The sequence below is a fragment of the Sciurus vulgaris genome (genome assembly GCF_902686455.1).
Source record: "Sciurus vulgaris genome assembly, chromosome: 4".
NCBI lineage: Eukaryota > Metazoa > Chordata > Mammalia > Rodentia > Sciuridae > Sciurus > Sciurus vulgaris.
The window spans coordinates 43,380,135-43,402,636 of NC_136464.1; the positions used below are offsets into that span (position 1 = coordinate 43,380,135).

General features: G+C 34.6%; 1 protein-coding gene and 1 long non-coding RNA gene across 8 annotated transcripts in view; both read right to left on the minus strand.

Annotated features, from left to right (window-relative positions):
- CCSER2 (coiled-coil serine rich protein 2) overlaps positions 1-22,502 on the minus strand; it is a 172,038-nt gene that overhangs the window by 44,778 nt on the left and 104,758 nt on the right. For all 7 annotated transcript variants that reach the window (XM_079138197.1, XM_079138196.1, XM_079138195.1 and 4 more), the window contains one exon: positions 20,450-20,645. In XM_079138197.1, coding sequence (XP_078994323.1) covers positions 20,450-20,645 — 196 coding nt within the window. The remainder of the gene's footprint in view (positions 1-20,449; positions 20,646-22,502) is intronic.
- LOC306660141 lies at positions 14,908-19,250 on the minus strand. The gene is made up of 2 exons (XR_013763560.1): positions 17,709-19,250; positions 14,908-15,932 (listed from the first exon to the last, which is right to left on the minus strand). It is a non-coding gene; the product is annotated as an uncharacterized lncRNA (long non-coding RNA).

A 22,502-nucleotide genomic window follows, 5' to 3' on the forward strand; every position in this document is an offset into this window, starting at 1 on the left:
AGTATTCTGTACTGCTTTACTCAGTGAAGTATCAGAAGGTTTTATGGACTATAGTTAGGGTTTTTGAATTCTGAATGCTATTAATCAGCATTTTATTATTTCTTGTCTAAGAGCATTAAAGACTGAAGACACCACAAAGATAGACTTCCGTCCTAATATTACCACTCTTTCATATATTAATGTGTTCAAAAACCTAATAACAAACTCCATCTTACCCAGGTGGTTCTTCCATGTGTTTGCAAAAACTGGGATCTTCCAATGAATTCCAGAGCAGCTGCAATGGACATGAATACTTGAAATGATTAACAAAAGTTTGGCAGCACTGACCAGTCTGCTGACAGCATCATCAGTGATGTCAACAAAGTGCCTTGTGTTTCAGATATACTATAACATAATCACAAAAGGCATCCTGGGAAAGGCAGCAGAGAAAGAGAGGTTTTTCTTCTTTCTCTTCTTTTTGAGTGTTTTAAAAATCAAGGCTTATAAAGCCTGATTTTCAACACGTGCTTCAAAGATGCGGTGATCCTAACAGTTGCCTGGTATTTCAGAACAAAAGAGGGAAAAAAAAAAAAAATACCTATCTGGCATTCAAAAATAGGCTAGAAAGTTGCTATATATGGGTAACAGTATATATGGCAAACAGTATGTATAAAATTATTATTTAAATTTGTTTTATCAAACCTAAGGTTTAATATCTGTCTGAATCTAGGTATCTCTGCCTATAGGTATTTTCCTACTTAAAATATTACTTTTGATTTCTTGTAATGGTCCCACATTTTAATTTTTTTAAAACTATTCAATTTTCAAGACCCCTAAATTTACCATTGCATAAGAAAGTACTTAATTTGTTCTATACTGCTAATGAGAGTTCCTCAACATTTACCTTAAAATCTTTCTTTATCCAGTTGTTTTTTAAGTAAATACTTAAGAACATACTTCTGGGTTTCCTATTTTCATTCTATACTTTAGTACTATATCCTGTTCTAAAGAATGGTGGTTACCAGAGGCTGGGGAGGTAGATGTGGAGAGGGCTGGGAAGAGGTTAATCAGTGGACACTAAGTTATAGTCAGAAAATGACTCAATTTAAAAATGGGTAACAGACATTTCTTAATAGACATTTCTCCAAAGAAGACCCAAATGGCCAACATGTATATGAAAAAAACACTTAACATCACTAATCATTAAAGAAATTCAAATCAAAACCACAATGACGTATCACTTCATTCCAATGAGAATGGTTCTGATCAAAAGACAAGACAAAAGCACTGGCAAGGATGAGGAGAAAAGGGAACACTGATAAACAATTAGTGGGAATGCAAATTAGTATCACCAGATGGAAGACAGAATGGAGGTCCCTTAAAATATTAAAAATAGACCTACCATATATTCCAGCAATCCCACTTCTGGGTATACATCCAAAGCAAATAAAATCAGTATGCTGAAGACACATCTGTATTCCCGAGTTTATTGTGGCACTATTCACAACAGTCAAGAAATGGAAACAACTGAAGTGTCCATCAACAAATATAAGTATTTAAAAAAAGTACATGCATACAATGTAATACCATTCATCCATTTAAAAAAAAAATGAAATCTTAACTGGCACAATGGCACATGCCTGTAGTCCCAGTTACTTAGGAGGCTGAGGTAAGAAGATCACTTAGGCCCACAACTTGAAGGACAGTCTGGGCAACATATCAAGACCCTATAAGGAAATGAAAGGGGTAGGAAAGGGAAAGAGAAAGAGAAGGGAAGAAAACAAATGGAATTGAGAGGAATGGAAAACCTTGCTATTTTCAATATCATGAGTAAAACTGGAAACTATTCTGTCTAGTGAAATAAGCCAGGCTCAGAAACACAAGTATTGCATGATTAACTCATATGTGGAAACTAAAAAAGCTGATTTTATAGAAACAGAAAGCAGAATGATTTGGTGAGTCTGAGGTGGGTGGGCAGTGGAGGGGAGGAGTGAAGATAGGGTCATCAATGGGAACTAAACTGGAGTCAGCAATAAGTGTTCTGGTGTGACACTGTACAGCAAGGTGACTACAGATAACAATGATGTATTGTATATTTTTAAAAGTTAGAAGAAAAGATTTTGAATGTTTACCATAAACAAATGACAAATGTTTGAGATGTTTAACCTGATTTAAACTTTACAAAACATAAACACATACCAATATCTCACATGGTATCCATAAATATATGTTACTGTATGCTTTACATGTCAGTTTAAAATAAATTTATTTTAAATTAAAATTTAAAATAACAAGTAATAAAAATAACTTCCCAAGTTTGAGGCCAGAATAACTTTGAAAGTAATGATATCATTTCCAGATAAAAGGTATTAATGAGGCAGAGCTAGGCTCCACCGGCCCGGGAGGTAGGCCCAGACCACATGCAGCTTCTCCAAAGAGGGCTGCCCAGAGGGAGACACCCTCTCAGGGCCAGGCTCCCATGCCCAGGCAGTAATTCTGTCCCACGGGGAATGTCCCAGAAGAGGGCTGCCAAGCAAGAGAATCACTCGCAGAGCGAGGCTCCCTGGCCAAGGCAATAGTTCCGGACTGAAGGGAACTTCTCGGAGGAGAGCTGCCCAGTGACACTTCCCCACTGGGTAAGTCTTCCCCACTGGGCGAGGCTTTCCCACTGGGGTGGTAGAACCAGAGACCCAGGCCCAGACCAGCCATGCCCCAGTCCGCAGTCTAGTCCCCCTTTGGCTGACCATCAGTCAACAAGTGGAGGCGCCTCTGCCCACTAACAAGGAATATACCCCACCTGAAAGCCACCACCCCTAGAGGGGCAGCCTCCTTGTGGATCACAGCATTATTAAATTCATCCAAGACTTCAGGCTACTGAAGGCTAGGAAGTGAATTAATGGAAATCTACAGGGTCACTATAAGTCAATAGGGGAAATGTGCAATATCTCAAAAGTTTCACTACTAGAGGGGAAGACACCTGAGCAATATGAGAAAACAAGGGAAGAAAATGTCCCAAACAAACCTAACGCTACATCTATAAAATCCAACGAAAGCATGGCAGAAGAAATGTCAGAAACGGAGTTCAGAATGTACATAATTAAAATGATCAGAGAAGCAAACGATGAGATGAAAGAGCAAATGCAGGCTCTGAATGATCGTACCAATCAACAGTTAAAAGAGCAAATGTGGGAAGCAAAAGAGCATTTCAATAAAGAGTTAGAGATAATGAAAAAAACAAACAAACAAACAAAAATTCTTGAAATGAAGGAAACAATAAACCAAATTAAAAACTCCAGAGAAAGCATAACCAATAGGATAGAACATTTGGGAGAAAAACCTCAGACACTGAAGACAAAATATTTAATCTTTAAAAAAAAGTTGAATGAACAGAGAAGATGGTAAGAAATCATAAACAGAATCTACAAGAATTATGAGATATCATAAAAAGGCCAAATTTAAGAATTACTGGGATTGAGGAACGCACAGAGAAACAATCAAAAGGAATGAACAACCTATTCAATGAACTAATATCAGAAAATTTCCCTAATCTGACGAATGAAATGGAAAACCAAGTATTAGAGGCTTATAGGACTCCAAATACACAAAATTACAACAGACCCACACCAAGGCACATTATAATGAAATTACCTAACATACAAAATAAAGACAGAATTTTTTTCTTTTTTTTTGGACAACTTTTTAAAAATAATTTTTTATTGTAGTAAAATATGTATTACATAAAATTTACTATATCTACCTTTCTTTTTTTTATTTTTTATTTTTTTTATTGTAAACAAATGGGATACATGTTGTTTCTCTGTTTGTACATTAAAGACAGAATTTTAAAGGCTGTGAGAGAAATAAATCAAATTACATTCAGGGGGAAACCAATATGGATATCAGCAGATTTTTCCACCCAGACCATAAAATTAGAAGGGCCTGGAATGACATTTTTCAAGCTCTGAAAGAAAATGAATGCCAACCAAGAATCTTATGCCCAGCAAAACTTGTCTTCAGATTTGACAACAAAATAAAATCCTTCCATGATAAACAAAAGCCAGCACTTTAAAAAAAGAAAGCCAGCACTAGAGAACATTCTCAGCAAAATATTCCATAAGGAAGAGATGAAAAACAACGATGTAAATCAGCAAAGGGAGGAACTACCCTAAGGGAATAGCCAAATAAAGGAGAAACCAAGTCATGTTAAAAAACAAAAATGAGCCAAATGACCGGGAATACAAATCATATCTCAATAATAACTCTGAATATAAATGACCTGAACTCATCAAACAGAAGACATAGACTGGCAGATTGGATTAAAAAGGAAGATCCAAAAATATGCTGCCTGCAAGAGACTCATCTCATAGAAACAGATATCTACAGACTAAAGGTGAAAGGATGGGAAAAAACATATCATGCACATGGACTCAGCAAAAAAGCCAGAGTATCCATCCTCTTATCAGATAATGTGGACTTCAAGCCACAGTTAGTAAGTGTGATGGGTTGACAGAACTGGCTATGTGAGAATGTTACAGACTGCATTTTGCTCTGGGACTCCATCTTATGTAGGAAATAAGCTTCTCCCATGGGAACACCCCACCTCTGTGCCCATCATCAGTTACTTGGTGTGACATGTTTAATAATATACAATGGCAACTCCTATGTAGTAAAGAATTGCTCTCTTTTGATTCCTATTGCTCCTAAACAATGTACCATGTAAACAGTAATTGTGTGGATGTTAGCAACCATTCTTTAGTTTGTACCTAGGTAAGGGTCATTTTAATCCACTTCCCCCTCTGTTGATGATCTCATGATGTTAGTTTGTAATTTTGAATCATAGCAACAGACACTTATTATTGATGTGATTTTTGGTATAAGAACCCCTACAACCCTGTGGTCGGGGCTGTTCTCCCAAAAGCCATTTTTGGGGGGCATTGTCTGAGACGGTCAGTAGGCTGGCTTAATAAAGACTTTCAAATTTGGACTTCTCAGTGGTTATCAGTCTGTTCTTAAACTTGTGCCCATTAATAGTCAGAAGGGATAAAGAAGGACATTTCATACTGCTTAAGGGAAGCATAAATAAGCAAGACATAACAATCATGAATATCTATGCCCCAAACATTGGCTCATCCACATATGTCAAACAAATCCTTCTCAATTCCAGAAATCAAACAGACCACAACACAATAATACTAGGTGACTTTAAGACACCTCTCAAACCACTAGACAGATCTTCCAAACAAAAATTGAACAAAGAAACCACAGATCTCAATAACACAATCAACAATTTAGACTTAACCGGCTTATATAGAATATACCATCCAACAAAGAGCAAATACACTTTCTTCTCAGCAGCACATGGATCCTACTCTAAATTAGACAATATATTATGCCACAAAGCTACTGTTAGCAAATACAAGAAGATAGAGATACTACCTTGTATTCTATCAAGTCATAATGGATTGAAATTAGAAATAAATGACAGAATAAAAAACAAAGTACTATAACACCTGGAAATTAAATAATACACTATTGAATGATGAATGGATAACAGAAGACATCAGGGGGGAAATAAAAAATTCTTAGAGGAAAATGAGAACAAAGATACATCATATTACAATCTCTGGGACACTATAAAAGCAGTACTTAGAGTAAAATTTATTTCATGGACCACATTCAATAAAAGAAGAAAAAAAAAAATCAACAAATAAATGACCTACCACTACGGCTCAAAGTCCTAGAAAAAGAACAAAGCAACACAAAAAGTAGTACAAGACAGGAAACAGTTCAAATTAGAGCTAAAATCAATGAAACTGAAACAAAAGAAACAATAAAAAAAATTGACAAAATAAAAAGTTGGTTCTTTGAAAAAATAAACATAATTGATAAACCCTTAGCCACACTAACAAAGAGAAGGAGAGATAAAACTCAAATTGCTAAAATTCAGAATGAACAAGGAAATATCACGACAGACACGATTGAAATACAAATCATAATTAGAACTTATTTTGAAAATCTATACTCTAACAAAATAGAAAATCTTGAAGACATCAATAGGTTTCTAGAGACATATAAATCACCTAAACTGAACCAGGGGGACATACACAATTTAAATAGATCAATTTCAAGTAATGAAATAGAAGAAGTCATCAAAAGCCTACCAGCAAAGAAAAGTCTGGGACCAGATGGGTTCTCAGCCGAGTTCTACATAACCTTTAAAGAAGAGCTCATTCCAATACTCTTCAAAGTATTCCAAAAAACAGAAGAAGAGGGAACCCTCCCAAACTCATTCTATGAAGACAATATCACCCTGATACCTAAACCAGACAGAGACACATCAAGGAAAGAAAATTTCAGACCAATATCCTTAATGAACATTGATGTAAAACTTCTCAACAAAATTTTAGCAAATCGCATAGAAAAAATATATTAAAAGGATAGTGCACCACAATCAAGTGGGTTTTATCCCAGGGATGCAAGGTCGGTTCAACATACGGAAATCAATAAATGTCATTCACCATATCAATAGACTTAAAGTCAAGAATCACATGATTATTTCGATAGATTCAGAAAAAGTATTTGATAAAATACAGCACCCCTTCATGCTCAAAACACTAGAAAAAATAAGGATACTGGGAACATTCCTTAACATTGTAAAGGCCATTTATGCTAAGCCAATAGCCAATATCATTCTAAATGGTGAAAAATTGAAAGCTTTCCCTCTAAAAACTGGAACAAGGCAGGGATGCCCTCTTTCACCACTTCTTTTGAACATTGTCCTTGAAAGTCTAGCCAGAGCAATAAGACAAACCAAAGAAATTAAAGGGATACGAATAGGAAAAGAGAACTTAAACTATCTCTGTTCGCTGATGACATGATTATATATTTAGAGGAACCTGGAAATTCCACCAGAAAAATTTAGAACTCATATGTGAATTCAGTAAAGTAGCAGGATATAAGATCAATGCTCATAAATCTAATGCATTTTTATACATAAGTGATGAATCTTCAGAAAGAGAAGTTAGGAAAACTACCCCATTCACAATAGCCACACAAAAAAAAATAAAATACTTGGGAATCAATCTCACAAAAATGGTGAAAGACCTCTACAATGAGAACTACAGAACGCTAAAGAAAGAAATTAAAGAAAATCTTAGAGGATGGAAAGATCTCCCATGTTCTTGGATAGGCAGAATTAATACTGTCAAAATGGCCATATTACCTGAAGTGCTATACAGATTCAATGCAATTCCAATTAAAATCCCAATGACGTACCTCACAGAAACAGAGCAAGCAATCATGAAATTCATCTGGAAGAATATGAAACCCAGAACAGCTAAAGCAATCCTTAGCAGGAAGAGTGAAGTGGGGGGTATCACAATACCAGATCTTCAACTCTACTACAAAGCAATAGTGACAAAAACAGCATGGTATTGGTACCAAAATAGACAGGTAGATCAATGGTACAGAATAGAGGGCATGGACACAAACCCAAATAAATATTTTCTCATACTAGACAAAGGTGCCAAAAACATGCAATGGAGAAAAGATAGCCTCTTCAACAAATGGTGCTGGGGAAACTGGAAAACCATATGCAGCAGAATGAAACTAAACCTCTATTTCTCATCCTGCATAAAACTCAACTCAAAATGGATCAAAGACCTTGAAATCAGACAAGACATCCTACATCTTATAGAAGAAAAAGTAGGTCCAAATCTTCAACATGTCGGCTTAGGATCAGACTTCCTTAACTGGACTCCCATAGCCCAAGAAATAAAAGCAAGAATCAATATCTGGGATAGATTCAAACTAAAAAGCTTTCTCTCAGCAAAGGAAACTATCAGTAATGTGAAGAGAAGAGCCTACAGAGTGGGAGAAAATCTTTGCCACTCATATTTCAGAAAGAGCACTAATTTCCAGAATATATAAAGAACTCAAAAAACTCTACACCAAGAATACAAATAATCCAATCAACAAATGGGCTAAAGATACTTCACAGAAGATCTACAAGCAAGCAACAGATATATTAAAAATGTTCAACATCTCTAGTAATAAGAGAAATGCAAATCAAAACTACCCTAAGATTCCATTTCACCCCAATTAGAATGGCAATTATCAAGAATACAAGCAACAATAGGTGTTGCCGAGGATGTGGGAAAAAAGGTACACTCATACATTGCTGGTGGGGTTGCAAATTAGTGCAGCCACTCTGGAAAGCAGTGTGGAGATTCCTTAGAAAACTTGGAATGGGACCACCATTTGACCCAGCTATCCCACTCCTTGGCCTATACCCAAAGGACTTAAAATAAGCATACTAAAGAGATACAGCCACATCAATGTTCATAGCTGCTCAATTCACAATAGCCAGACTGTGGAACCAACCTAGATGCCCTTCAATTGATGAGTGGATAAAGAAACTGTGGTATATATATACAATGGAATATTACTCAGCCATAAAGAATGATAAAATTATGGCATTTGCAGGCAAATGGATGAAATTGGAGAATATCATGCTAAGTGAGATAAGCCAATCTCAAAAAGCCAAAGGACGAATGATATCGCTAATAAGTGGAGGATGACACATAATGGGGGGGAGGGAAGGGTTAGTGTTAGGGTTAGAGTTAGGGTTAGGGAGGGGGGCAAGTATGGAGGAAGGAAGTACTGTATAGAGGGTAAAGAGGGGTGGGAGGGGTGGGGGGAAGGGAAAAAATAACAGAATGAATCAAACAACATTACTCTATGTAAATTTATGATTACACAAATGGTATGCCTTTACGCCATGTACAAACAGAGAAACAACATGTATCCCATTTGTTTACAATAAAAAAAAATAGAAAAAAAAAAAACTATAAAAAAAAAAAAAAAAAAAAAAAAAGGTCCCATGGCAAGCAAGTAGTTGAAAGTGACCCTTTTTTGACACAGAAGCATGAAGCTCTCTGCTCAACAGCTTCAATTACCTGAATCCTGACCACAACCATGTGAGCTCAGAAGCAAATCTTCCAGTGGAATCTTTAGAGGAGCCCTGGCCAATGTTGTTATGGGAGGCTTTGTGAGATACCCTGAAGAAAGGAACCTAGCTAAGAGGTACTGAAATTTCAGACCCACAGAAATGCTAATAAATGTGTGTTGTTTTAAGACCCCTTTTCACATTATTACTGCCATTGCTATTATAACAGCTAACATGTATTAATTGCCTTATATGTATTAGGCATTATGCTTAGCATTTTATCTGAATAACCTCATGCAATCTTCACAACAGTTCCAAGACAGGTTCTCATGGAAATTTTGATTATTTATTATAAGGAAATTGTGGCACATAGAGTTAAAGTACTTATATAAAATCATTCAACAAAGAAATGGAAAAACTGGTCTGAACCCAAATCTGTGCTCTGGTATTGGCTATTCTGATTTTTAAAAATTATTTATTCCTATTAACTTTCATAATTAATAGCCAGGGATTCAGCATCATCCAAATTGTTCCAGCACTGAAAACAACTCAAATTTCAATCAACAGGTAAATGGACAAGTAAAATTATAGTGTGTGTGTATGTGTGTATGTAAAACATGGAATGGTATCCAAAAATAAAAAGGAATGAACTCATACAAAGCAGAGATTAATACCAAAATTAAGGTAAATCGAAGAATCCAGAAACATTAACAGGTACAGAAATATTCTGTCTTGATTGTGGTAGTAACCGTACAACTGCATACAGCCACAAACAATGTACCTAAAATGGTTACATTTCATTAGAATGTAAATTCTATCTTGATAAAGTCAATGAGAAAAATGTTTTTCACTTTCCTCTTTAGTTTCCTTTTCCTGAACAAACTACCAGATGAGACCAGAAAGATAGGTATGCACCAAAAAAAAAGGACAGCCCAGCAAAGACTAGGCAAGGTCAAAATGCATGTCCATAATGGCGGGCAGCTTACCATTTCATATCAGAAATGAGGGGTTGGAAACAGTCTGATAAAATTATGTCTATGTGAATAAAAGGTATATACATATGAGCCTGACACTGGCTGTAAGAGCCCAAGTATGGCAAAGTTGCCATTCACACACGGAATGGCTTGGCAAGGAATGAGAGTTTAAACAGGAAAAAAGGAAAGGGAAAAGTGCCGGGTGTCAGTGTCAAGTAGGGTAAGGAAGATACCTATGTGTGGTATCAACTAGCATGAGGTGTCAAGAGTCCGAGCAAGGTGAATAGGCATATATGGAGACAAGAATGGTATGGGATGTTAGACCCTAGTGAACTGACAAGGAGTAGTGGAAGGAAGGCATACACAAGATATGCGTACATGGGCATTCAGAATCTTAATGATTTGAGGAAAACATCCTAAATATGCATGGTCTAGCACAAGCTACTAAAGCTCAAGTGGGATGAGAAAGGCAACTTGAAGGAAGGGGGAGTGACTGTGGTAGCAGAAAACTGGTTATATCAGGAGGACTAATCAAATGAGTTAATAGATTAAGGAAAATTAAAATCAGTTTTTTCACTGAGAGATTTCTAAATATGGAAAAGTAGAAATGCTGCATTTAGACTATCATAAAATTTATGAGTATGATATCATAGTTTTCAATAGATACAGAAACAGTCCATAGCAAGTATACAAATACTCACAAATGCACATACATACACAAACACATACACACACAAGGAGAGACAGAAACAAATACCCTCAAATCATATGCCACTTGATGGGATGCAATGAGAACAATACAGCATTGCCACAGTAACATTTCTGTCAAAGGTACACAACTTGAATCCAAACGTGGCAATATCAGACAAAACCAAATTGAGGGATGTTACAGTGTTGAGGTCATCAAAATCAAGGAAAGATTGAGGAATACTATAAAACCACGACAATTAAATTTAATATGTGATCCTGTCATAGATCTTTTGCTAATAGATATTACTGAGATAAATGGAAAAACCTCAGTAGTCTCTGATGATTATATAGTACTAAGGGATCAATACTGCTTTCTGGATTTTGATGTCTGTATTGGAGTTATATAAGAAAATATCCTTATTTGTAGAAAATATGCTAAGGTATTTGGGGGAGATGTAGCAATTTAGTATGGGCTTAAGAAAAACTTTTTCTCAAACTTAAAAGTACTTAAAGCATTTTTTAAAGATTCCCTGAAAAATTTAAAATTAAAAATAATTTAAAAAATTTTCATCTCATTAAAAGGCTCCACAAAAATGATACAGGAGATATCACATTTACAAGTCAAAACACTGAAAGCATAAAGCTTAATAGCAAAATGGGACCAATTCAACACTTTCCTTCAGTTTCTCTCCAGTGGATAGAATTAGAAACAATACATACATTGGAAAGGAAAAACAAAACTCATTACTGCAGATGATATGCTTATCTATATAAAAAATTCCTGAAACCTATGGATAAATTATTAGAATTAATTATATTAAGATTACAAGATATAAACTCATTTATTTCATTTCTGTAAACCAACAATAATACATTAGAAAATGATAGCACTTGTTACAGTAGCAACAAAATACTTTAGGTACTAGAAGCAAATATAATAAAAGTGTAGAAGATTTTTATGCAAAGAGTATAAAACATTAATGAGAAAATTAAAGCAATAGACCAATAAATACATCATGTTCTAAATCTGTAGGCTGTCCCTCTGAAATTGATCTGTTGATTCAATATTACTTCTGTCAAAATTCTTACACTTTTTAATAGAACTTTTAAAAAAATTTAACATTTTGTGGAAAAACAAAAGACTAAGATAGTTAAGGTGTTTCTGAAGAAAGGTTAAGACAGGGAACTATGATGATATAATACTAAATAACAGGATGTAGAAATTGAAAATGGGATAGTGTCACATATAATGCACATTTAGTATTTTAAAGAGCATTTGCTGCTTATTAAAGGAGAAAGAAGAGATCCAAGATGGCAGATTAAAGGCAGGTTATAGTCCTTGTTGCTCCCTAACTGGGGTTTCAAGCAGAAGAAAATCTGTTTCTCTGTGAGGCAATCTTTGCTGCTCATCAATCCCCTGCTATTTACCCCATTTGTCCACCTTGATTACCTCCAGTCTGCCAACCTATCAACAACTTTTTGAGTGCAGATCGCTGACTGCTCCCTATCATTTGCCATCATTTGTCTGCCTCTTGCCTGCCCAATACCTGCCTTTTACCTACCCGTCACCCACTGCCTGAGGTCCACCTGCTGATCATCCACCGGCATCCTGCAGACTGTCTACAGACTGCCAGTGGATCGCTAGCTGCCTGCTGTTGCTTGGAAGTCCACTATCACAGTACCCACAGTTTTGGTTACATGTGGCTGCTGCCATTTTGGAACAACAGCCAGGACCTGCAGGACCCCCAGCCCAACTGACTATGCCCCACCTCCAGGATCCCCCCAGCCTGATCGACCAAGGCCTACCTCCTGGACCACCTGGCCCAACTGAAAATACCCCACACCAACTGGGCACCCAGCCTCGCTGCAGCTTCCAATTTGCCAACACCTTTGGAAGCCAGTGCAGCCATCTTGGGTTTTCCTAGAAGCAGAAGCAGCTATCTTTAGGTGGGGCCAATCCCATCCTGAGACGCCTGCTGGAAACTGGAAGCTTACTGTCAGGTACCTCTCACGCATCAGGCTACAGAAGACTGGGAGAGTTGAATAGTATATGACTGTTATAGTGTAGATTTATTTTTCTCCTTTTAGAAAAATTTTAAGTTTTTATTTCTTTATTTTTCTCACTCTATTTTCCTTCTATTTCCCTGTTTACTCAGAGTCTCTTTCTCCCTTTTCTCATGCTAACAATCAACTTCTTTTGATCCCACTCTTACTCTTCCCATGACATATTACCTGTATATATCCACTTCTTATCCCATTAACAGTTACATCCTACAACCATCTCCATCCTCTTTGTCCATCATTAGAAACCATAGACCTCACTGTAAATCTATCTGTTATACTGTAGATAATAATTGAACTCATCCTCTTTGTTTATTATGCCAATGTTGTTAACATCTCATAGGGGTATTTGGTTTAGGGCTGCATATTGTCTACACTGGGTACTGCTAACATTCATCTCCCCCTTAAAGAAGTTTTGGAAACCTTCAGGGTCACTAAAAGCCTATAGGGGGGAAACTGCAATACCACATATCTGCACTGCTAGAGGGGAAGATACCTGAACAACATGAAAAAACAAGGGAAGAAAAGTGTTTCAAACAAACCAAGATTCTATATTAACAGAATCCAATGACAGCATGGTACAAGAAATGTCAGAAAAGGAGTTGAGAACATAATTAAAATGATTCACAAAGCAAAGAATGAGATAAGAGAGCAAATGCAGGCAATTAACGATCATGCCAATAAACAGTTAAAAGAGCAACTGCAGGAAGAAAAGATTATTTCAACAAAGAGATAGAGATTCTGAAAAAGAACCAAACAGAAATCCTTGAAATGAAGGAAACAATAAACCAAATAAAAAACTTAATGGAAAGCATCACCAACAGACTAGATCATATGGAAGACAGAACCTCAGACAATGAAGACAAAATATTTAATCTTGAAAATAAAGTTGACCAGAGAAGATGGTAAGAAATCATGAACGGAACCTCCAAGAACTATGGGGTATCATGAAAAGACCAAATTTAAGCATTATCAGAATTAAGGAAGGCAAATCAAAGGAATTAACAACCTATTCAATGAAATAAAATCAGAAAACTTCATAAACCTGAAAAATGAAATGGAAAATCAACTACAAGAGCCTTTCAGTAAATCAAATGCACAAAATTACAACAGATTCACACCAAGGCACATTATAATGAAAATGCCTAACATCCAAAATAAAGATAGAATTTTAAAAGCTGCAGGAGAAAAGCATCAGATTACATATAGGGGGGAACCAATCAGCAGATTTCTCAGCCCAGATCCTGAAAGCTAGAACCTGGAACAACATATTTCAAGTTCTGAAAGAACATGACAGCCAACCAAGAGTCTTATACCCAGCAAAACTAACCTTCAGGTTTGAAGACGAAATAAAATCCTTCCATAAAAAAAAAGTTAAAAGAATTTACAAATAGAAAGCCTGTGCTACAGAACATTCTCAGCAAAATACTCCATAAGGAGAAAATGAAAAGCAACAATGCAGGTCAGCAAAGGAGGAACTACTCTAAAGGAAAAGCCAATCAAAGGAGAAACCAAGTCAAGTTAAAAAACAAAAATAAGTCAAAATGACTGGGAATACAAATCACATCTCAGTAATAATTCTGAATGTTAATGGCCCAAATTCATCAATCAAAAGACATAGACTGGCAGATTGGATTAAAAAGAAACACAAAACAATATGCTGCCTTCAAGAGATTCATCTCATAGAAAAAGACATCCACACTCTAAAGGTGAAGGGATGGGAAAAAAACATACCATGCACACAGACTCAATAAAAAAGTGGGGGTTTCAGATAAAGTGAACTTCAAGCCAAAGTTAGTCAGAAGGGATAAAGAAGGACATTTCACACTGCTTAAAGGAACCATAAATCAGGAAGACATATGATCATAAATATTTAGGCCCTAAACAGTGTATCCATGTACATCAAACAAATCCTTCTCAATTCCAGGAATCAAATAGACCACAACACAGTAATTCTAGGTGACTTTATCACACAGCTGTCAGAATGCAGGAGAAAATGCTTTCCCCTCCAGAGTCCTATCAATAGAGTATGTTAGCTAACTTTGGGTTTCTGCCAATGGAGAGAGAGAACGGTCTTTCATCCAGTTTTAATTTACATTTCTCTTTTTTAATGAGTGAACTATCTTGTTTATTAATAATAAATTTTATTTCCTTTTTCTATGTTTTGAAAGGGTTATGATTTTGTCAATTTACATGTTAGGAAGGATAGGTCTTTGTAATATGAGCTATAAATATCTCCCTTAGTTGTCTTTTCTAAAAATTTTGTTTATGATGCTTCTTTCCAAAAAATTTTTTGATTTTTATGTAACAAAAAGCACCAGTGAGATAATTTGTGACTTGGGGATTTTGAGTCATGAAAAGTTAGACAGTTCTTGCTAACTCCAGATTTGTGAAGAAAAAATTTTCAAGTTTTCTTAATATTATTTAATCGTTATTTAAATAATATCTTTGGTACATATGGAATTTATCATGGTATATGAGGTAAGGCAGGGATATCACTTTACTTATCCCTGTAACATTTATTGACTACTACTTTTTCCCAGTGATTAGAGATGATGTCCTCTTTATACATTCAATTTCTATATGTATCTGCTGAGTGTCCTTATATCTGGGCATTCTGTTTTGCTAATAGGCCAGAGTATGATACTCTTAAATTATTTAGGCTTTTAAAAAAGACTTAATGTGTTTTAGTGTGGTTCTATATCTATGTTTATTTTTTTCATAAATTTAGCATCACACAATATAGATTAATACTCAGTGTTAAGTTTTCACTGAGATTTTGTTGAATTTACAAATTAATTTACACAAAAATATGGTCCTTCTATTTGTAGAAAGGCTATTTTTTTGGCTTTGGTGTATTTTAATTTTTAATAGGTCTCACATTTTTATTGACAAACATTAATATATTTTTGTTACTGTTATATATGAAATATTTTTTTCCATTAAATCTTCCAAAAGATTGTTGGAATATATATAAACTACTGATTTTTATATGTTTATTTGGTACTTGGTAAGCTAACTGAACTATCTTACTGTTTGTAGTAGCTGTCAATAAAATATCTTGAATCTAAATAAAAAAAAGAAAAAGACTTCATATTTTTAGTCCTGAATTTACTGATTATTCAGATGAAAATGGATCTCTAACTCATACCTTTCATTTACCAAATCAATTCCTAAGGATTTGAGATTTAATTGTGCATGTCAAAACTTTTAAGATTTTAGAAAAGAACATGTTATTTTTATGACAAGAGAGCAAGGAAGGACTTCTTAAACAAGAATTTCTAAGAGAACTAACCACAAAGGAAAAGGTTGATTAATTCACCTACATCAGAATTAAGAAACTTTTTGTTCATCAAAGGACACCAGAAAATGAAAAAGGAGTCCACTGAATGGAAGAAAATATTTCTAATATGTATTACCAACAAAGCATTTACATCTAGAACGAACACACACACACACACACACACACACACACACACACACACCTTTAAATCTCACACAAAGCCACAAGAAAACAAAAATTCCATAGACTTAATTCTATCGGTAATCATAAATGCAAATTGAGGTGGATCTCTTGGAGACAGTGCTCCCCATTAAATACCCCTATATCCTATCCTTATGACAAAAGTTAAAAAGCTGGATAACATTAAGTTTGCACAGATATGGAACAACAGAAAACAGCATGGGGAGTAAAAGAGATGAACAACTTTGGAAAACAGTTTGGTATTTATAGAGTAGAATACTTCTGTGCCTCATGACTAAGAAACTCCACTCCTAATTAGATACTCCTGAGGAACTTTTACATATGTGTACTCGGAAAATGTTCACAGTAGTAATATTTGTCAAAGAAAACTGGAAACAAGCAAAATTAGCATCATAAGTAAAGTGGACAATGAGTCTGGTTTTGTTTCTAGAATGAAACACCAACAATGAAATAGAATGAAACATAAAAAACACAAATGAACATTAAAGAAAATGTTGAGTAAAAGAAGACATAGAAATACCTAAGAGTTCAATTTTATTTATTAAAAATTTAAAAAGAGGGAAAAGTAAATATTCATATGGATACAAATATATATGGTAATACTTGAAGGGAAACCAAGGGGAAACTAACCTCTGGAAAGGAAGACACTGCAATTAGGAAGGAGCATAGGTAGATTATTGATGTCTCATTTTTTAATGTGGGAAGAGAATACACAACTGTTTCATGTTATTCATTATACTGAACTCTTGTGCTGTATATACACTCTTTTTATGTATATTTCATATACTCTGTTTTTCCTAGAGTGATGAGAAAAGCGAAGGACAGAGTAGCATGAGGCTTTTCCATGGTTCTCTGCCACAAAGAGACAGCAACTTTTACTCTGCTACTTTCAATAATATGTCTACCTATGACTACACACACATGTGCATGCCTGTATGTGATCATACAGACATACACACACAGAAAGAGAACAGAATTATATGAGGAAAAAAATTACTGGTTTTTATTCTCAACATTGGTATAAGAGGGAATAATGAAACAAAAGTTATAAATCATATTAATATTTAAAAATACTATTACATGCTTTTAAATTTTTATTCCTGAAATAAGCATCCTAAAGTAGACAGGGCATGTATCACAGGGTTCACATATTTTATAACCCAAATGAAATGTTAGAAAGAGATATAATCATGTTTTTTCCATTACTCCATCTAAGATTCTTTGTTCTTACTCCAAGGTCAAAACAGATGCTGGTGATAATATGATAATATTTTATATGAAAGCAGAATCCATTTTGCTTTAATTATACAATCATGGAAAATATTTTATTCTAGTTAGAGTCCCATTGTTATGGATGTATATGGTGGTGGGATTTTCACTGTGTTGTTTTCATATAAGTGCAAGGGAAAACTATGTCAGATTCATTCCACTATCTTTCCTTTGCTTATTCCCACTCTCTTCCTTCCATTCCTCATTGTCTAATCTTCTGCTTTTGTTGGTGCATGGGCCCTTCACAATCTGACCTAAGTCTAGCTATCATTTTCACTTCTTGTCTAGAACCCTACATTTAAACCATATTCAATTATTAACTGATCTTTGAATAAGAAACAATAGTTTTAAAATAATCTTTTATTTTTTTAGAAACAATGAATTAGGAAATTCATTATAATTTCTAATGGAAATTATTAAATGTAGATTAAAATAATTGAAAAACCCACATTCTCAACATTCAGGTTATCATCAACAGTTTACAGAATATCATTCTGAAGATACACAGATATGATCAAAATGTACATACTACTTTATAACCTGCTTTCTTCCATCAATACTTCTCCACTGTTACTTTTCATAAATTTCCACCTGATTGTATATATAGGCTATTTTCAATTTCCCTCACTGAACCAAATTTCCCTTACAGTTGTTCCCTCCAAACCAATATCAAATTCAGGATCTCATATTGCATCTAATTGTCCCTTACATTTCTTTTAATATCACACTCACCATCTTTTTAGGACACTAACAAGATGAAGAGATCTCACTGCTTTTCCTAAGAATGTTCTCACTTTTAATTTTCTGGCTCAATTCTCTCTTATTATTCTTTCCCGTTTTGCCAGATAAAGAAAAAAAATAATTGTATAACTCCTTAAGGTTAAAACTGAAAAAATTAAATGAAAATCTGCATTAGGAATTAATATATTCATAGGCTTCTTTCTATATTTATTCCAAGTGGAAAATCAGAGATTTCTTCCATAGAGAAACTACAGCCCCTTAGAAAAAAAAATCCTTCATTTAGTAGGTGCTGAGGGCCCACTGACATAATCCATCACCATAAAAAGAAGCTGGCCAATCAACAGGTCTCATCCATGTGCAAAAAGTTCTAAAACAATGTTTTAGTTCCTCACTTTAAATATTAGTAAACATAAAAAAATCATTACATATTTGAAGAAAGATTCCAAAATAAAAACAAACTGAAACAAAAATAAAGAAAAACTGACCCCTTAATAGGGGCTTGGATGTAGCATAATGTAGAGCTTGCCTAGCACATGTGATGGCCTGGTTTGATCCTAGAAACCAAAGTGAATGAGTGAAGGGCAGGGGGATATGAAAGAAAACAGAATACTTAATAAAAGAAGACAAAGTCTCTATGTAACACAGAGGTGAATATGATCAAAGTGAGTTATATGAATGTATGAATATGCCACAATGAAATCCATTATTCTGTATAATTCATGTGCACTAATAATAACACAGCTTTATATAAAGTATATCAAAAATCATGTTTTCTATTTCTGTGGTACTAGTTATTGGTTATCAATTCACCTAAGCCTTCCTCAATTTTGTATTCTCTCCTTATAAGTGGTGGTCAAATCTTATCAGCTGATATTTAATCAGATTAATGATTCATGGCAATATACTCAAACACAGAAGAGGGCACATGGTCTAGTTAGTATAATGACTAGCTTACAGTAGATATCTAATATATTTTGGCTACTTCCCACCCTTCCTACCTTCTTTTTCTACAAGCTATATTTTTCTATGAGGCTATTATTTCCTGATCAAAAAATCTTTTCCTCAGACTAGCAGTAGAGAAACACTATAGATCAAACACTATAGATCAAACACTATAGATCAAACCCTAATCCCTGGTTACAGCTAATCTAATTTATAAATTCTTTATCTGGATACTTCAATCATGAATGTTCTTTCTGCTTTGGAAGAAATCCAAGAACCCTAGACCAAAAAGAATCCTCCACTCACCTGTTTCCAACTTAAGTCCAGAAAGGTTCCTTCTTAAAAGGTAAATTAAATATCCATAAGAATGGAGACGAATACTCTGGAAAAATCCTAACCTAGTAATATGGAACAATTTAAAGACCTCTAACAGAATGTGTACACTCATCACCATTATTACTGGCATAGGAGGCATATTTACTTTAACTGGGCAGATACCATGAGTCTGGTTTTGATGACCACTAGGAGTTCTAAAATTTGGTCCCTCCTCATATGAAGTTAAGACCACAAACCTTGAAGAATATGACCCAGAAAGAAAACTAAGTAGCAGAGATAAGTCAGTCTGTTCTTTCTCATCATAGTTTTAAGTTAAATTTAGCTAGTATGTAAAACACAAATATATTTAAAACCACACAAAATGTTTCCTTGATTTAAAATTAGTATTTTATTCTTTGGTTCCTTGGTTCTCTACTATGTCTCTAGCCTTGTCTGTAAACACTAAGTGCTTAAATACAAAGGACTGTTAAATCAGAATCCAAATTCTACCATCAACTCATCCCACAACTTTGGACAAGTCACATCACTGCTGAGTCTAAAATTTCTCAAAATAAATGAGAGAATTGAGGAAGGTTAAGCTTTAAGGTCCCAAACAAAACTTATACAACTATTTAAGTAGAAATTGCTGTTTCTTATTTCCCACTTAGCTGAAATTATAGTAGCAGTCACTGAATGTTCAATGCCTACAATGTCTACAGTATTAGGATGCTCAATTTACAACTACAATTTCTAATTTTCTCACAACCTTCCAATGTAGGTATTATAAAAATGAGGGAACCAAAACAGAGAGACGGGCTTACCAAACATTGCATAGCTCATAAATGTTAAGACAACAAAATAAGACAATCACGCAAAACTCTCATGCTCTCTTTCTCTGACTGAAGTTTTACTATGTACTATTTACAGGCATTCTACAGAAATACAGAGAAGCATTAGAAACCCAAGTAACTTTATTTTCAATAAAAGGAATCAATGCATTTTTCAATTCAAAATATTAAGAGCTGGAAGTGCTCAATATATACTTACCTGATGTAGCAGACGTTTGAGTTTGAGTAACTGAGTTTTTACTGCAGTGCAATCCTGGACCATGTGCCGGAGGGTCATCTCATCCAGTATCACTGTATTTTCTGGTACATCTGCAAACATCTTCTGAGCCTGGAAAAAGGGGGTCCCTCCATAGCTTTCAAAATGACCCAAAGGAGATTCTCTATAAGGAGAGCCTCTGGAAGGGCAGGGGAAAAAGGTGGGGGAAAAAGACATAAATTTTAGAAAGAAAGGTAAAGATATTACTGCAGTGATCTTTACAAATCATTTATCATTATTACAGACTCTGACTTGTACTCATTTCAGACACTGAATGTGTTTCCACTGAAAGGTGCAAACAGCTCTACCTATCATTAAAATAATTATCTACTGCACTCCTCTCACACTGTCCTTTTTATGTTTTACACACTGGTTGAATAACTTTCTTTCCTAAGACTAGAATAAAAACAAAATACTCTGAAAAGGTCTTAGCTGGAAAAATTATACTTATTCCTCCTTTTCTACATTGATTGCCTATTTGTTAGCTTCTGACTTTGCTTGTCATCTTAAACCACTCACCTTTTTTTAGCCCCATAACTCTTACCCATATTAATTCCCAGTTTGAACACACTTTTGGACTACCATTTCATGAAAGTTCTAGCAGGCAGTTAATACATATGAAATGTTATTTCTTTGTTCTTTTGTTTTTACATTGCTGATAAATCATGTTTTCCAATTAAAAGACTAAAACAAAGTTCTTTATGTCTTGTATACCTCATATAGTTTCCTAACCCTAAACTGCAGTAAAAATAAATCTACTCTTAAAAACTTACACTTCTCTTCAGTTTCATACCATAATATTCATGACAAGTAAAAGAAAGAAAATTAGGGATAATGTGTTTCATGGGAGTATAAAACACAACATTTTTAAACAGAAGTCATAGATAAGGTAATTTAAAAATTACTGCATCCAGTTTACATATAATTCTAGTTAGTTCTTAAATTATGACAAGAACTGAATATATGTTGTCTCAATATTTGAAATAACACTGAGAAAGTATTCTTTCCAATATAATTAATGGCTGTTTTAACATGTTAGAAATAAAGTTTAATTCATAATGTATTAAGTTTATAAGTCACAATGCAGTAGTAGATTTCGACTACACTGAAATATAAAAATGAAGTAACTACTGAATTTTTTACCTTTCAACAAATATTCCCAAATCTCTGAACTCTCAAATATTCAATATGAGGCTAATTTCTATAAGATTATTTTTTCTTTGAAACTATTTCGTAGGAATACTTCAGGCCTCTTTCTTTTAACCCAAGAAAATTATTTTTATGCATTTTTACATTGTTGATACATAAGTAGGATTCTACTTTGGTACCATATAATTCTACTTTCTTTTACTGGTTCAAAACATGGTTGAATTATTAAATCTCAAATACTGATCAAATTAATTAGTATGAATTTACCCATCCATGACAGAACAGATATACCATCTATACCTGGGAGTGAATGTAAAACATACAGTAGTGAAAAGTTAGCAGATGTTCTTGATGAAAATATGGAATCACCTGACAAATGAAGAGAAGAGATGAAAAGAGCTGTATTTTCAGAGGGAAAAAGTTTATGATATACTTTGGGAAATGTTCTGAGGCAGCAATGAACCTGGGATGAACTATAAATTATGAGGTTTGAGTCTAACCAAAATCAAAGGCTAAGACTTTTGGCAGGGCAGGGGCAGTAATGATAGGAAGAACAAGACATACTTTTCAGGGATAAGGAGGTCTTAAAAATGGCTTCTGACACCATAGAAGCTTGAATCTAATTTATGTCTGTCTTCCTGAGAATAATTTCTTAATCCATCACTAATTAACTGAGACTCTCAGGACATGTTAAAATCTCCCTCATCTCTGAACCTACAACATCCTCACCTTCTCAATGATCCTGCCAGTCTACCCATGCTGCCCTCTACCGCATACTCCGTCTGGAGAACCCCTCTTCATTTTAAGTTAGTTGGCATTTTTTCAGAGAAAGTTTCCTTAATTCCTA